Genomic DNA, 15,247 nt, shown 5'->3' with positions numbered 1-15,247 from the left:
GAGTGATGGTATTAAAGGTGTGTGCCACCACCATGCCCAACTAACATTTTTGTAATGAGAAGAACTTAGAAAAACAAAAAGTCCTGCCAGATGTTGTGGCTTATGCCAATCCCAGCACTAGGGACGCAGAGGTAGGAGGAGCACTGTGAGTTTGAGGCCAGCTGGCGCTACAGCGTGAGTTCTAGGTCAGCCTGGGCTAGAGTGGAAAAAACAAACAAACAAAAGAAGTCTTATTTCTTACATTTCATTGATGGCTTGATCTACTGTGATTTGACTTTATCCATCTGACTTTGCTGAAATTCCCTGGGCAAAGATTGACAATGATTCTTGCCAAAACCAGAGGTAGGAGGATCACTGTGAGTTCCAGGCCACCCTGAGACTACACAGTAAATTCCAGGCCAACCTGAGCTAGAGTGAGGCCCTACCTTGGAAAACCAAAACAAAAAAGTATAATCTTTTAAAAAACAAATTAAATAAATAATTGTTTATATAGCCAGACATGGTGGAATACACCTTTAATCCCAGCATTTACGAGGCAGAGGCAGAAGTATCACTGTGAGCTGTGAGTTTGAGGTGAGCCTAGGGCTACAGATTAGCTTGGGATAGAGCAAGACCCTACCCCCACCCCCCAAAAAAGGGCTGGAGAGATGGCTCAGCAGTTAAAGTGCATGTTTGCAAAGCCTGACAGCCTAGGTTCAATTCCCCAGCACCCATATAATGTCAGATGGACAAAGTGGTGCATGCACCTGGAGTTAGTATGAAATGGCAGGAGTACCTGGCACACCTATACATACACTTGCTCTCTCTTTTCATCTCTCTCTCCTTGAAAATAAAGAAATTAAAATAAAAACAAACAGGGCTGGAGAGATGGGTTAGCAGTTAAGGCATTTGCCTGCAAAACCTGAGGATCAGTGTTCAATTCCCCAGTCCCCACATAAGCCAAATGCACAAGGGGGTGCATACATCTGGAGCTCTTTGCAGTGACTAAAGGCCCTGGCATTCCTATTCTTTTTTTCAGTCTATCTGCCTCTTTCTCTCTCATAAATAGATAATTTTACAAAACCAAAACATTTTGTATATATAATTTTACATTAAAATATGCAAAAAGAAAGCTGGGTATGATGGTACGTACACATCTTTAATCTCAGCACATGGGAGGCAGAGGTAGAAGGACTGCCATGAGTTCAAGACCACTCTGAGAATACACAGTGAATTCCAGGTCAGCCTGGGTTAGAGTGAAACCCTACCTCAAAAAAACCCAAAAAGTGAAATAAAATATGCAAAAAATATGTGTATTCATGCCAGGTGTGGTGGCGCATGACTTTAATCCCAGCACGTGGGAGGCACAGGGAGAAGAGTCATTATGAATTAGTGGATAGCCTGAGACTATGCAGTAACTTCCAGTTTAGCCTGGGCTAGAATGAGACCCTACCTCGAAAAACCAGAACAAATAAAATACGTTTTTAGAGATCTTTTAACTAATTAATTAGTTAATTTTTGGGTTTTTTTTTTTTCAGAGTTCTAGGATTAAAGGTGTGTGCCATTATGCCTGGCTTTTTTGTTGTTAAATTTTTATTAATTAATTTGCACAGGTGTGCGCCTGTCTGTGTATTTGGGTGCACCAGGCCTCTTTCCACTACTCATTGCACTGCAGGCCCGCCCTATGGGAGGGAATACAAGCCTGGTACTGAAAACTTAATCAAAAGCCTACGGCAGGGGAGGTCATGAGCTTTAGGGGTATAAAGCCTGCTCTTATCTGGCTTAATGCACATATTATGACCAGCAAACTGCCCTGTAAGCACTATACTTAATGTCCATATTCATATAGTAAGGCTACTCTCACTTTTGGTTAGAGAAGCTTCTCTTTTCAGATGGCAGTGACTACTGGGATCACCCAAAGGCAACATAGTGCTGAGAAGAAGTGACGGAGGAGTGTCCAGCCCTGAAACATCTCTATCACACCCTCCAAGGCTCAGGGTCCATTGTGGAATTAGTGGCAGAAAGAACTTAAGAGACAAAGGAAAGGTATGACTCCTTACAATGCAACTGTCCAGACAGAAATTGGCCTCGATATCCACGACCTCATAGTGCCTAGCAATACCTTACAAGGCCCTCATAGTAGGAGGAAAAGATGATGACATTAAAATAAAAGAGAGACTAATGGAGAGAGGGAGGGGATATGATAGAGAGTGGAGTTGTGAAGGAGAAAGTGGGGGAGGGGAAGGAATTATTATGGTTTGTCTTTAAGCATAAAAGTTGTAAATAAAAGAAATATACACTAAACAAAATAAAAAGCAAAAAACTTTATAAAAGTAGTAAAAAAAAATAAAAAAAAATAAACAAGCGGGTGTGGTGACACATGCCTTTAATCCTAGCACTTGGGAAGCAAAGGTAGGAGGATCACTGTTAATTCAAGGCCACCGTGAGACTACATAGTGAATTCCAGGTCAGCCTGAGGTAGAGTGAGACCCTACCTCGAAAAACCAAAAAAAAAAAAAGAATAAGAGGGGTCTGGGAAATGGCTTAGTGGTTAAGGTGCTTGCATGCAAAGCCGAAGGATCCAGGTTCAATTCTCCAGGACCCATGTAAACCAGATGTACAAGGTGGCACATGCATCTGGAGTTCATTTGCAGGGCTAGAGGCCCTCGTTCACCCATCCTCTCTCTCTCTGCTTTACACCCCCCCAAATAAATAAATAAAATATTTTTTGTTTTGTTTTTTCAAGGTAGGGTCTCACTCCAGCTCAGGCTGACCTGGAACCCACCATATAGTTTTAAGGTGACCTCAAACTCACGGCAATCTTCCTACCTCTGCCTCTTGAGTACTGGGATTAAAGGTGTATGCCAACAAGCCCAGCTAAAATAGAATTTAAATAAATAAATAAATAAATAAAAGGAGGGCTGGAGAAATGGCTTAGCGGTTAAGGCACTTGCCTGCAAAGCCAAAGGTCCCAGGTTTGATTCCCCATGACCCACGTAAGCCAGATGTACAAGGTGGCGCATACATCTAGAGTTCATTTGCAGTGGCTAAAGGCCCTGGCATGCCCATTCTGTCTGTCTCCCTCTCTTGTCTCTCAAATAAATAAATAAAAACTAAAAGAAATAAGAGGGCTAGGGAAATGGTTCAGAGGATAAAGTGCTTGTTGTATAAGTTGAAATACCTGAATTTGGGTCCATGAAACCTAGGTAAAGCTGGACGCTGCAGCCTATGAACCTGTTACCGTGGCCTGTCTAAAGTGAGATGGGAGATGGAAACAGGAGAATCCCCCAGAAGCTTGCAGACGCACTAACCTGGGGAATGCAGCAATGAACAATGAGGGACTCTGCCTCAAATCAGGTGGAAAGTGAGGACTGATACCTGAGCTTGTCTTCTGCATGTGTGCTGTGACACGCATATGCCCACATTCACACACATGATCATACACACAGCAACAAAATGAATGCAAGATGAGAACTAGGAGTACATTAGAGACTACAGCCACAGACCCAGGAAGAATTGATAGAAAATGGAGGAGCAGGTACCTGGTTAGTTATTTGAATGAATGAATGAACCTTGGATAAGCAAACTGCTAGCTCCATCAGCATTATCTGGCTCAGCTCTTACACAACCTTCCTCACTCCTACATTGTTTCCCACCCCCCACCATCATTGCATCATTTCTTGATCCTCTTAGCCCTACAAGTTGTTTGTGGCAAACAAATGTGTATTTTAGGTTCACAGAGAAGAGGACCCAATTTGGACTGGAGAGATGGCTTAGCGGTTAAGGTGTTTGCCTGAGAAGAGAACAATTACCCTTGACCCTCTTTGGTTCAGAATGTTCCTATTCCTTTCAGAGCTCCCTTCCCTTTAGCTACTCCACTTTAGTACTTACCCATCTGTGCCTCCTTCAACCGTCCTATTTTTTTTTTTTTTTTTTTTTTGAGGTAGGATCTCACTCTAGCCCAGGCTGACCTGGAATTCACTATGTAGTCTCAGGGTGGCCTCGAACTCACAGCAATCCTCCTACCTCTCAATGCCTCCTTAGTGCTGGGATTAAAGGCATGCACCACCATGCCTGGCTCAACCCAGTACTTTTTGAAATATTTATTTACTTATGTATGTGTCTGAGAGAAGGAGAGTAAGAGACAGAAGAGAGAGGAGTATGGGTATACCAGGGCCTCTTGGTTCTCCAGAAACATGTGCTACTTTGTGCATCTGGCTTTATGTAAGTACTGGAAAATCAAACCCAGGTTGTAAGGCTTGGTAAGCAAGGGCCTTAAGCACTGAGCCACCTCTCTAGCCCCTTCAACTCTCTTTCTATACCAGACATCTAAATTCTTCGGTGTGCTTATTACAACTTCCCCACCATACTCCAGTCAACCAATTTCTAAACACAGTGCCTTAGACCACTCAGCAACCCTGACGTGCTTCCAGTCAAACAACTTCTATCTGCTTACCTCCTCCCCACCTTAAGCAACGAGCCAGATCATTTCCGGTGCCCAGGGGCAACACAGCAACAGGAGGCACAACAGGTAAATTGGCTTTGTCTGGGAAGGTAGGTGAAGAGACGGATGGAGGGAGCTGTCTCTGGAAGACCACTGCCCCCATCTCCTGCCCGGAGCCTCTCCCTGCACTGACCAATGGTGTCTAGGATCCAGCCTACTGTGCCGTCTCCACCACACACCAAAACTCGGCAATCAGGAACATCTCTGAAGAATCTGAGCCTGAGACAAAAAGAGAGACAGATTAAGATGGGTAATAAGATGGAGGCTACTCAATTCCTGGACAGACTTCTCTCTCATTCCTATGACTCTGTCCCTCTTTGTCAAAAGATGTGAGTTTAGAGATGGTGGTGTAGCTCAGTGTCAGAGCATTACCCTAGCATGCATGGGACCATGGGTTTGATCCCCATCACCACAAAAAAACACAACTGGAAAATTAAAATAAAATATGTGAGGGGGCTGGAGAAAGTGAAAAAGCTTGCCATACAAGTGTGAGAACCAGAGTTTGGATCTCTGGTACCCATGAAAACGCCAGAGGGTTTTGTGATCGCCTGCCTATAACCCTGGTTCTGGGGAGGCAAAGATAGAAGATCCCTGGGCGAAGCTGGCTAGCTAGACTGGCTGACTGGGTGAGCTCTGGGTTCAGGGGACAGACTCAGTAAATAAAGTGAAGAGCAGCCGGGTGTGGTGGCGCACATCTTTAATCCCAGCACTTGGGAGGCAGAGGTAGGAGGATCACTGAGTTTGAGGCCAGCCTGAGAGTACATAGTGAATTCCACGTCAGCCTAGGCTACAGCAAGACCCTACCTTAAAAGCAGACAAAATTAAAGATAAAGTGGAGAGCAATTGAGGAAGAAACCTGACATCAATCTCTGACCTACACACACCACACACACATTCACACCTGCATATGTACGCCCCGTGGCATACAAATGTGCATACATATATCACACACATACAAGAACAGAAATGAATAAATACATAAAAATTTTTAAAAAGCCTTTAGTCTCAGTACTTGGGAAGCTAAGGTAGGAAGATCACTGTATGTATAAAGTCACAGTGAATTCCAGGTTAGCTTGGGCCAGAGTGAGACCCTGTCTCTCAAAAAAAAAAGGCCAGGGCTGGAGAGATGGCTTAGCTATTAAGGCACTTGCCTGCAAAGCCAAAGGACCCAAGTTTGATTCACCAGGACTGACGTAAACCAGATGCACAAGGTGGCTCGTGCATCTGGTGTTCATTTGCAGTGGCTGGATGCCTTTGCATGCCCATTCTCTTTCTTTCTACCTGCCTCTTCCCCCCACCTCTAATCATTAAATAAAAATAAAATATTTTGAGCCGGGTGGGGTGGCACACAACTTTAATCCCAGCACTCCAGCAGCAGAGGTAGGAGGATCACCATGAGTTAGAGGCTACCCTGAGACTACATAGTGAATTCCAGGTCATCCTGAGCTACAGCAAGAACCTATCTTGGAAAACAAGACAAAAAAAAAATTTTTTTTAAGAGGCTGGGCATGGTGGAACACATCTTTAATCCCAGTACTTGGAAGGCAGAAGTAGGAGGATCTCACTGTGAGTTTGAAGCCAGCCGGATACTACATAGTGAATTCCAGGTTAGCCTGCGCTAGAGCAAGACCCTATCTCGAAAAACAAAATGAAAAAATGGGCTGGGGAGAAGGCTCAGTGCTAGGCACTTGCTTGCAAAGCCTACTAGCCCTGGTTCAATTCCCTAGAACCCACATAAAGCCAGATGCATAAAGTGGTACATACTTCTGGAGTTGGTTTGCAGTGGCAGGAGGCCCTGGTGCACCAGTCTCTCTCTCCTATCCCTTCTTGTTGTTGTTTGAGGTAGGGTCTTGCTCTATTACAGGCTGACCTGGAATTCACTATGTAGTCTCAAGCGGGCCTCAAACTCACAGTGATCCTTCTATCTCTGCCTCCCAAGTACTGGAATTAAAGGTGTGCACCATTATGCCTAGATCTCTCTCTCTTGCTCTCACTCATTGCTCTCAAATAAATAATTAAAAATAATTTTTTAAAAGTATGAGTTTCCGCTGGGCATGGTGGTGCACGCCTTTAATCCCAGCACTTGGGAGGCAGAGGTAGGAGGATCACCATGAGTTCGAGGCCACCCTGAGACTACATAATGAATTCCAGGTCAGCCTGAGCCAGAGTGAGACCCTACCTCAAAAAAAAAGAAAAAAAAAGTATGAGTTTCTGGAGGTGGAGAGATGACTCAATGGTTAATGTGCTTGACTGCAAAGCCTAACAACCAGGGTTCAATTCCCCAGCATCCATGTAAAGTCAGATGGACAGTAACACATGCATCTGGAGTCTTTTTGCAGCTGCTGAAGGCCCTGGTGTGCCCATTTTTTTTTCTCTCTCTTTTCTCTCTACCTCCCTCAGCTTGTAATAATTATACATATATTGAGTTTCTGGGCTAGAGAGATGATTCAGCAGTTAAAGTGCTTACTTGCATAGCCCTACTGCCAAGGTTTCATTCCCTAGTACCCATGTAAAGCCAGATACACCAAGTGACAAATGTTGGATTTGCTTACAGTAGTAGGAGGCCCTGGCATTCCCATCCTCACACATACACTGTCTCTAGGAAATAAATAAATATTTGAACAAATATATGTCTCAGGCTGAAGAGATGGCTTAGCAGTTAAGGTGCATGCCTGCAACGTCTAAGGACCCATGCTTGATCTCTCTCCATGTAAGATGTAAGCCAGGTGCACAAAAGTGAGGCAAGCGCAAGGTTGCACACATTCCCACTAGGTGGCGCAAGCGTCTAGAGTTTGATTACAGTAGCTAAAGCCCTGGCACACCAATTTTTTCTCTCACTCACATTCTCGCTAGTGTGTGTTTGTGTGTGTGTGTGTGTGTGTGTGTGTGTGTGTGTGTGTGTGTTGCTATTAAGGGCAGAGCAAGAACAATAGGGAAGTTATTTCCACTTGCTGAATGGTGAGAGAAAAACTGGTATCTTAGCCAGGCATGGTGATGCATGCCTTAAATCCCAGCACTTGGGAGGCTTGGGAGACTTGGGAGGAAGACTGCTTTGAGTTCAAGGCCATACTGAGGCTACATAGTGAATTCCAGGTCAGCCTGGGCTACAGTGAGACCCTACCTTTAAACTAAAAAACAAAAAACATAAAAAACAAACAAACAACAAAAACCCCACAAAACTGGCATTCTCCTCTGAGACCAGGATAAATAGGGCCAGGGAACCAAAAAAAAGGATGACTTAATGACTTTAGGGAAAGAAGCATTGGAATTCTGCTCTCTTGGGTCTTCTCTCTCAGACACACAAAAGTGATGTGATAAGCCCATCACCTATACTCACCCTGGCTCAGGACCGTCCTTCATGAGGTTGAATACCTGTCGAGGGTTTAGTATATACTGGAACTTCCAAAGCACTCTGTGTGAGGGAGAAGAACCTCTTGATGTCCTCCCCAAGGTGCCCCTTTCACATGTACATGTTCCCTTCCTCTTTCCAAGCTCCCTCCCTCTTCACCTAGGAAGAACTAGTATATCTGTCCTCACCTGTGGCCCTGCTTCCCTCCACTCTTCGGATTGACAAAGACTAGAAGTGGGTGAGTGTTAGAAACAGGGTCAACCTACAATGGGGGAAAAAAGTGAGGAAAAAGAAAGCAGGATTTTGTCAGAATTAAGGTGGGCCCTGGAGATGGGGGAACAAGGCCAGTATTCCCTGAGGTGTTTTCTCCCTCCTTTTTCTCCTCCTTTACTGAAAGGCCCTCCCCATTGACCCCCCCCCCTCCATTTTCCCACTTCAGCCCCTCCAGAAGGGCTCTAGCCCGAAGCTGGCACCAACTTGAGGCCCAAGCCCCTCAGCCCTGTACCCGCAGAGCCTCCGAGGTGCATAAATTTAAATCATCTGTGGTCTGGCTTAATTTGCTCTGTTTGCGCTCCTGTCCAGATACCTGTGAGAGGGGAAGCAGAGGGAAGGAAAGGTGGATTGTGCACAAATCACTCACTTCTGGGTCTGACCTGAATCCCAAAAGTGTTGACTCCCTGTTCTAACTGGCATTCTGGATGAGGAGTCTCATGCTGTAATCCCAGCATTCAAGAGGCAGGTGGATCACTATGAGTTCAATGCCAACCTGGCTGCATAGTGAGTTTCAGGCCAGCCCCAGCTATATACTGAGGCTTTGTCTCAACCAAACATGCACATGCACACAGGAATTCTATGTGTGTGGAGTGCTGTCCTTATCCCCTCCTAGCCACTTCCACGGGCCTCACCAGGACACTGGGATAGATGGAAGATGGAGGCAGGATGTGATCACGTAGTAGCCCACAGTCACAGTCAGGGCCCACGGCCTGCAGACAGTCATCATGGATCTGAAGGACAAGATGGGGACAGAAGGTCATGCAGGGGACCTTGTCAAGTATCCGCTTGCAGGTCTGGACTGGAAAGAGTCCTTGGGAATTGGGAATGGGAAAAACTAGAGGCAAGGTAGATCTTGTGGAGAGGCCTGTGGAGTAGGCTGCTTGAACATGAAAGGACAGTTCCTGAACTGACCTCTAGGTGGCACCATACACAATGCAGCCCGGTTAGACTATGGTAGGTCCGGATCTTTTTCTGGCAGCGGTCACAGCGCCCAGATTCACAGCCTCCTCGCACCCACACGTGTGACTGGACCTTGGGGAGAAAGGCAAGCCCTTGTCTAGATCTGAACAGTATTTTGGGAGGAAGGCACTGAGGGCAGCAACAAGTTAAGGACGAGACACAAGATGGGAGTTATGGTGAGGACGCATAGAGGTCATGGGGTCACTCACACCAATGTCTTTCCGAGACTTGGCATAGGTGCTGACTTCACAAGGCCGGGCTTTCATTGCACACTGGTCATGAACCGTGTACTTACAGACTGGAGGAGGGAAAAGGAGATCAGAGCCTAGCCTGCAGCCTTCCCCCAATCTCTTATTTCCTGGCTCACTAGAATAAGACTTGTAATCTTTGTTGTCAGGTTGTAGTAGAGCAAGCTCACAGGGCGGAGCCTCACCTGTGCCTTTTCCTCACGTGCCCCCCTGAAAAAGAACTGCCACCTCAGGTCTACCCCACACTATCTACCGTGCCAGGCTGGAACTGAGCTAAATGAATAGATATAACTATAATAAAAACAAAGCCAGGCATGGTGGCGCACACCTTTAATCCCAGCACTAGGGAGGCAGAGGTAGGAGGATTACTGTGACTACATAGTGAATTCCAGGTCAGCCTAAACTAGAGACCCTACCTCAAAAAAACAAAAAATAAAAATAAAACTATAATAAAACAACAAATTTTTATTGCACTTCATAGTATGTGCATAAACTGCCTGAAGTACATTTATTGTACCAATATAGTTTTAACATTTTTCATTTAAAATATTTATTAGAAAAGGATTAGCCTGGTGTGGTGGAGCACACCCTTAATTCCAGCACTTGGGAAGCAGAAGTAGGCAGACGCCATGAGTTCAATCCTGACTGAGACTACATAGTGAATTCCAGGTCAGCCTGGGCTATAGCAAGACCCTACCTCAAAAAAAGAAAAAAAAAGGAAAGAAAGAAAGAAAAGGATGTGTTTTAATTTTTTTGTTGACTTGTATTTATTTATTTGAAAGCAACAGACAGAGAAAGAGGCAGAGAGTGAGAAAGAAAGAGGAAATGAGCACACCAGGGCCTCCAGCCACGGCAAATGAACTCCAGATGCATGCACCACCTTGTGCATCTAGATGGCTTATGTGGGCACTGGGGAATGGAGCCTCGAACTAGGGTCCTTAGGCTTCACAGGCAAGCACTTAACTGCTAAGCCAACTCTCCAGACCAAAAGGATTTTTTAAAATATTTTTATTTTTAGCTGAGTGTGGTGGCACACACCTTTAATCCCAGCACTTGGGAGGCAAAGGTAGGGGGATCACCGTGAGTTCAAGGCCATCCTGAGAATACATAGTAAATTCCAGGACAGCCTGGGTTAGAGTGAGACCCTACCTAGAAAAAAAAATATTTATTTGAAAGACCATTAGAGAGAAAGAGGCAGACACAGAGAGAGAGTGAGAGAGGGAATGGGCGTGCGAGGACCTCTAGCCACTGCAAACGAACTCCAGACGCATGTGCCACCTTGTGTATCTGGCTTGTTAAGGTCAGAGGAAACCTTGGATGTTGGTCCTTGCCTTCTACCTTGCTTGAGGCAGGGTCTCCTGTTCACTGCTGTGGTTGCCAGGCTAGCTGGTCCACAAGTTTCTGGGGATTCTCTTGTCTCCACCTCCCATCTAGCTATAGGAAAGCTAGTATTACAGATGCTTGTCATTGAATCTGGCTTTATGAGGGTTCTGGAGGTCTGAATTCACGTTATCAGGCTTGTGCAGTAAGCACTTAGGCAGTGCCATCTCCCAAGCCCCCTGAATCAACCTGATTTTGTTTGTTAGAAACAGGATTTATTGCCGGGTGTGCTGCTGAGTGTCTTTAATCCCAGAACTCAGGAGGCAGAGGTAGGAGGATTGCTGTGAGTTTGAGGCCACCCTGAGACTACACAGCAAATTCCAGGTCAGGCTGGGCTAGAGTTAAACCGTGCCTTGGGAAACAAAAAAAAAAAAAAAAAAAAAGTTATGTTGCTTTTCTAAGGTCATAAAAACTGATAGATGCCAAGATTCAAATCTAGTTCTCAGCCAGGTGTGGTGGCTGGTGCACACCTTTAATCCCAGCACTCAGGAGGAGGATTGCTGTGAGTTCAAGGCCATCCTGAGACTACACAGTAAATTCCAGGTCAGCCTGGGTTAGAGCAAAACCCTACCTTGAAAAAGCAAAACAAAATCTCATCTAATTCTCTAAGTTTAGAATGCCATGTTCCCCACTAACTGCTGGTCTCCCCTGTTCCTACACTCGGGCCCCAGCACTCACGGTTACAGCTCAGGCCCTGTTTGCCAAGGCCAATGCTCGACTCGCACAGGTTGCAGTAGACTGGCCAGGGGAACCTCTTGGGTCTCCACATGTGCTGCCCATCATCTTTCAGAGTCTAGGAGGGTATAGAGGATGGCAACTTCTTAGAGGGCTAACTTCCGGCGAGTCCAACTCAAGGACACTGTGCCATCCACCTCATAAGCCTTGTCCACTCACCATCTCCATCCCCAGTAGGACCAGCAGTGGCACAGTGGTGGCCCCAGCCCGGACCCACTCAGCTAGGGAGACAGAGCCGCTGCCATCATAGTCAATCTCCTTCATCATCTCCTGAAGAATCTGAGTGCAGGGGGAGAAGGGCTGTCTGTGGCGGGAATGGTCCCTCCGACACCTGTCCACTGCCTCTCAGGACACCCAGCATAGCCATTCTAGCAGTGGGTACTGAGTAGCCCATCAAGAGGTGGGGTAAGGTGGATGGATGCAGGACCATGCAGAAGAGAGGACGACCAAGGATAGGAAGAAAGGGATGCCTCACCGGTCTCAGCTCAGATACATCCCAGTCCAGATATTCAGCCATTCGCATCATCTGGAGGATGATTTTTTCCACTTCCTGAGGCAAAGAGGGCAAGAAGGTAAGAGGGGGATCTGGAGAGATGGATAAGCAGTTAAGGCGCTTGCCTGCAAAGTGAAAGGACCCAGGTTAGATTCCCCAGAACCCATATGAGCCATATGCATAAGATGTTTGCAGTGGCTAGAAGCCTTGATATGCCCATTCTCTCTCTCTCTCTCATTTACCTCTTTCTCTTTCAAATAAATAAAATTAATTTTTTAAAAAGAGGGTAAGAGACACATCCCCTTATTTCCATCATCCAAACTCTTCTCCAAAAATCAGGGCTCTGGGTTCCACCCTCAAATTGATCTCTTGTTGTCAGTTGTCTCTGCCAAGGAAATAAATATGTATGCCTCCATATCTCCAGCTTTCTCTCTTAAGGATCAAGAGCTTAGAAACTACTCTCAAATTTAGCTCTAGAAGACTCAGTGTCTATGCCAGTGCCTCCTCCTCTTCCTCTTTATTTGGGTGGGGAAGCAATGCTGGGGATCAAACTCAGGTTCTTTTTTTCTCTCTGTTTTTATTTTTTGAGATAGGTCTTGCTATAGCCCAGGCTGACCTGGAATTCACTATGTAGTCTCAGGGTAACCTCAAACTCATGGTGATCCTCCTATTCCTGCCTCCCAAGTGTTGGGACTTAAGGTGTGTGCCACCACAGCTGGCTTCTCTCTCTCTCTCTCTTTTCTTTTCTTTTTTGTTTTTGTTTTGTTTTGTTTTTTTGAGGTAGGGGTTCTCTCTGGCCCAGGCTGACCTGAGACTTATTATGTAGTCTCAGGGTGGCCTCCAACTCTCAGCAATCCTCCTACCTCTGCCTCCTGAGTCCTGGGACTAAAGGCATCAGCCACCATGCCTGGCAGCTTCTCTCTTTTTCTATTTTTTATTTTTATGTTTTGATTTTTCAAGGTAGGTTCTCACTCTAGCCCAGGCTGACCTAGAAGTAGAATTAATTCTGTGCTCTCAGGGTGGCCTCGAAGTTACGGCGATCCTCCTACCTCTGCCTCCCGAGTACTGGGATTAAAGGCGTGTGCCAGCCACCATGCCTGGCTTCTCTCCCTTTTTAAACCCAGGTTCTTGTGTGTGCTAGGCATTGCTCTATCACATGAGGTATACTCCCAGCCCTTTCTCTGCTTCTTAGGACCCTGGAAGTGTTGAGCTGGAGAACGCTAATGTGTACCCCTGGACCAGCACACAGGACCCGCAACTCACCGAGCTGTCCAGGATCCCATTTCTGTCCGTGTCGTACAGCTTGAAGGTGACTGTGGGGGTTTCAGAGAAGCCAGGGTTAGTGTGTGAGTCACAATTCACTCCAGGACACAGAGCAAATAAAGTGCTAAAAAGGGAGTTTTTAGATGAAAGGCCTAGAGTTTGGGATGAGACTCAGAGAGATGGACCAAATGGGAGAGCTGGGAGCATACTTATAATCCTAGCACTAAAAAGGCTAAAGCTAGGAGGATCAAGAGTTTGAAAGAAAGAAAAAGGAGTGAAAAGACACACACAAGAGTTTGAGACCATAGCCGGGCATGGTGGTTTGTGCCTTTAATTCCAGCACTTGGGAGGCAGAAGTAGGAAGATCACTGTGAATTCAAGGCCACCCTGAGACTCCACAGTGAATTCCAGGTCAGCCTGGGCTAGAAGGAGACCCCACCTTGAAAAACCAAAAAAAAAAAAAAAAAAAGAATCCCAAAAGAATGAGAACTGGAGAACATTTCTCTTTCCACTTCTCCTTTCCATCCTTTTCCTGTCCAGAATGGTAAACTCACATTCTAGCTTGTCTTCTGGCCGGCCACCCTCCAGGAGGGAGAAGTAACAGGAGACATCACTGAGACATACTACATTGGCTACAAAATAAATCAATCAATCAGTGCAGCAGATCTGAGGTGAGGACTCTCTCTCCACTTTGGCTCCTTTTCTTTTCTTTTACGTATTTCAACTCTCCCCTTTCGCTTTCCCCCCAGTGGCTCCTAGTGACTCCTGTGACTCCCCTCCACCTTTCTCCTAACCTGCCCACAACATGTGATTCACTTTAATTCTTATCTTCAAACCCACATTAATTTGACTTTTCTTACACAGGCTCTGCCCAGTCATACTTGATTAAATGTACCTTTTTTCTCAGTCTTGTTTAAGAAGTGACCAGTGTGGAAGGATTGAAACAGTGCCTGGCTTAGGTGTTGGGGAACATTTTCCACTTCCAGATAGATTTTCAGGAATTGCTCAAATCCTTCGTACCCAATGGCCTATAATAAAAGCATTACCTGGGGAGTCTGAAGGGTGGAAGCTGGGGACTGAGGAACTGGGAGGAGTGGGGATAGATATGATTCAGGTCGAGCTGACAAGCATCTGAGGCAGGAGTGTGCTTTCTTGGGCCAAGTCCTGACTTAGTAGGATCCTTTGTTTTGTCCTAAAGCAAGAGCTGCTGTATCAACAAACAGTGGAGTATTTAAAGGAGAGACAGCAGGGAGTGGACCCAGAAACATCCCCGGAAGTTAAGGATCCCGATGGAGTAACTAGTAAAACCAAAGATGAGAGGGGTTGGTCAAGGAGAGGGTTCACAGCTGCCACTCACATCTCCTTGGAGATATTTGGCCATCTCACCATTCTCGAAGAGCTTTAGGACATCACTGACCTTTTTGGTGGAGTCTAGGTATGAAGAAAGACAAGAGCATTAGGCCAGCTCAGCTCTCTTGGCCTTGGAGTTCCACCTGGACATTTCCAGTAGGAAGAAACAACCTTTGAATGAAAGGAGAAATCCCAAGAAGAAACACAGAAGCAAAAACAACTCATCTCCAAAGGCTGCACTCTTTTCTCCTCTGAGTCCTGGAGCCCGCAAAGCCAGTATAGGGAAGGTAGGCAGAGAGCTGGAACCCCAGGCGCCTCCTCTCCTCCCTTCCTATCACGGGCCTATCTGAGGAGTAGACTAGCTGCGGGACAGTTGGGGTGGGGGGTGTTGGGGTCCAGGGTGCAGTGAGCCCAGACAAGCAAGGGAGTCTCCTGGCCAGCCTTCAGAGTGGAAGGGCTGCGAGGGGGACTCACATTCCATGTACTTCTGCAGTTGAGCAAAGTCCTCAGGGCTTATTAGTCCTTTCTCCTTAGCCATCTTTCTGTTTTTCTTAAGGATGTTGGCAAAGACAATCTGGTGGAAGATCTTGCGGTGCTTGCTCCTCCTCAGAGGGTAGCCCTGGGAGGAAGAGGACCAGAGCTTCCGTGGAGCCGCCGTCGGCATCTTTCTTTCTCCGCTCCGGGTCGACTCGCGTGTTTCCGTTCGGTCCTCG

The 15,247-nt window shown here is 46.2% G+C and overlaps 1 protein-coding gene across 6 annotated transcripts in view; it reads right to left on the bottom strand.

Moving 5' to 3' along the window:
- Dgka (diacylglycerol kinase alpha) overlaps window positions 1–15,247 on the bottom strand; it is a 36,664-nt gene that overhangs the window by 7,576 nt on the left and 13,841 nt on the right. For 5 of the 6 annotated variants that reach the window (XM_045152482.1, XM_045152485.1, XM_045152484.1 and 2 more), the window contains exons 2-17: window positions 15,009–15,153; window positions 14,542–14,615; window positions 14,080–14,212; window positions 13,739–13,816; window positions 13,185–13,234; window positions 11,904–11,978; window positions 11,588–11,707; window positions 11,372–11,486; window positions 9,275–9,363; window positions 9,018–9,137; window positions 8,738–8,836; window positions 8,338–8,418; window positions 8,021–8,094; window positions 7,821–7,895; window positions 4,617–4,702; window positions 4,436–4,525 (exon numbers count right to left, since the gene is read on the bottom strand). In XM_045152482.1, the coding sequence (XP_045008417.1) occupies window positions 4,436–4,525; window positions 4,617–4,702; window positions 7,821–7,895; window positions 8,021–8,094; window positions 8,338–8,418; window positions 8,738–8,836; window positions 9,018–9,137; window positions 9,275–9,363; window positions 11,372–11,486; window positions 11,588–11,707; window positions 11,904–11,978; window positions 13,185–13,234; window positions 13,739–13,816; window positions 14,080–14,212; window positions 14,542–14,615; window positions 15,009–15,153 (1,504 nt within the window). Of the gene's footprint in view, window positions 1–4,435; window positions 4,526–4,616; window positions 4,703–7,820; window positions 7,896–8,020; window positions 8,095–8,337; window positions 8,419–8,737; window positions 8,837–9,017; window positions 9,138–9,274; window positions 9,364–11,371; window positions 11,487–11,587; window positions 11,708–11,903; window positions 11,979–13,184; window positions 13,235–13,738; window positions 13,817–14,079; window positions 14,213–14,541; window positions 14,706–15,008; window positions 15,154–15,247 lie in introns of those variants that run through there. The other variant, XM_045152487.1, reaches the window with a different exon arrangement.

Source organism: Jaculus jaculus, chromosome 6 (genome assembly GCF_020740685.1).
Source record: "Jaculus jaculus isolate mJacJac1 chromosome 6, mJacJac1.mat.Y.cur, whole genome shotgun sequence".
In the NCBI taxonomy this organism is placed as follows: domain Eukaryota; kingdom Metazoa; phylum Chordata; class Mammalia; order Rodentia; family Dipodidae; genus Jaculus; species Jaculus jaculus.
Note: the sequence above shows the minus strand (reverse complement) of the source record. Positions and strands in the feature narration are given on the sequence as shown.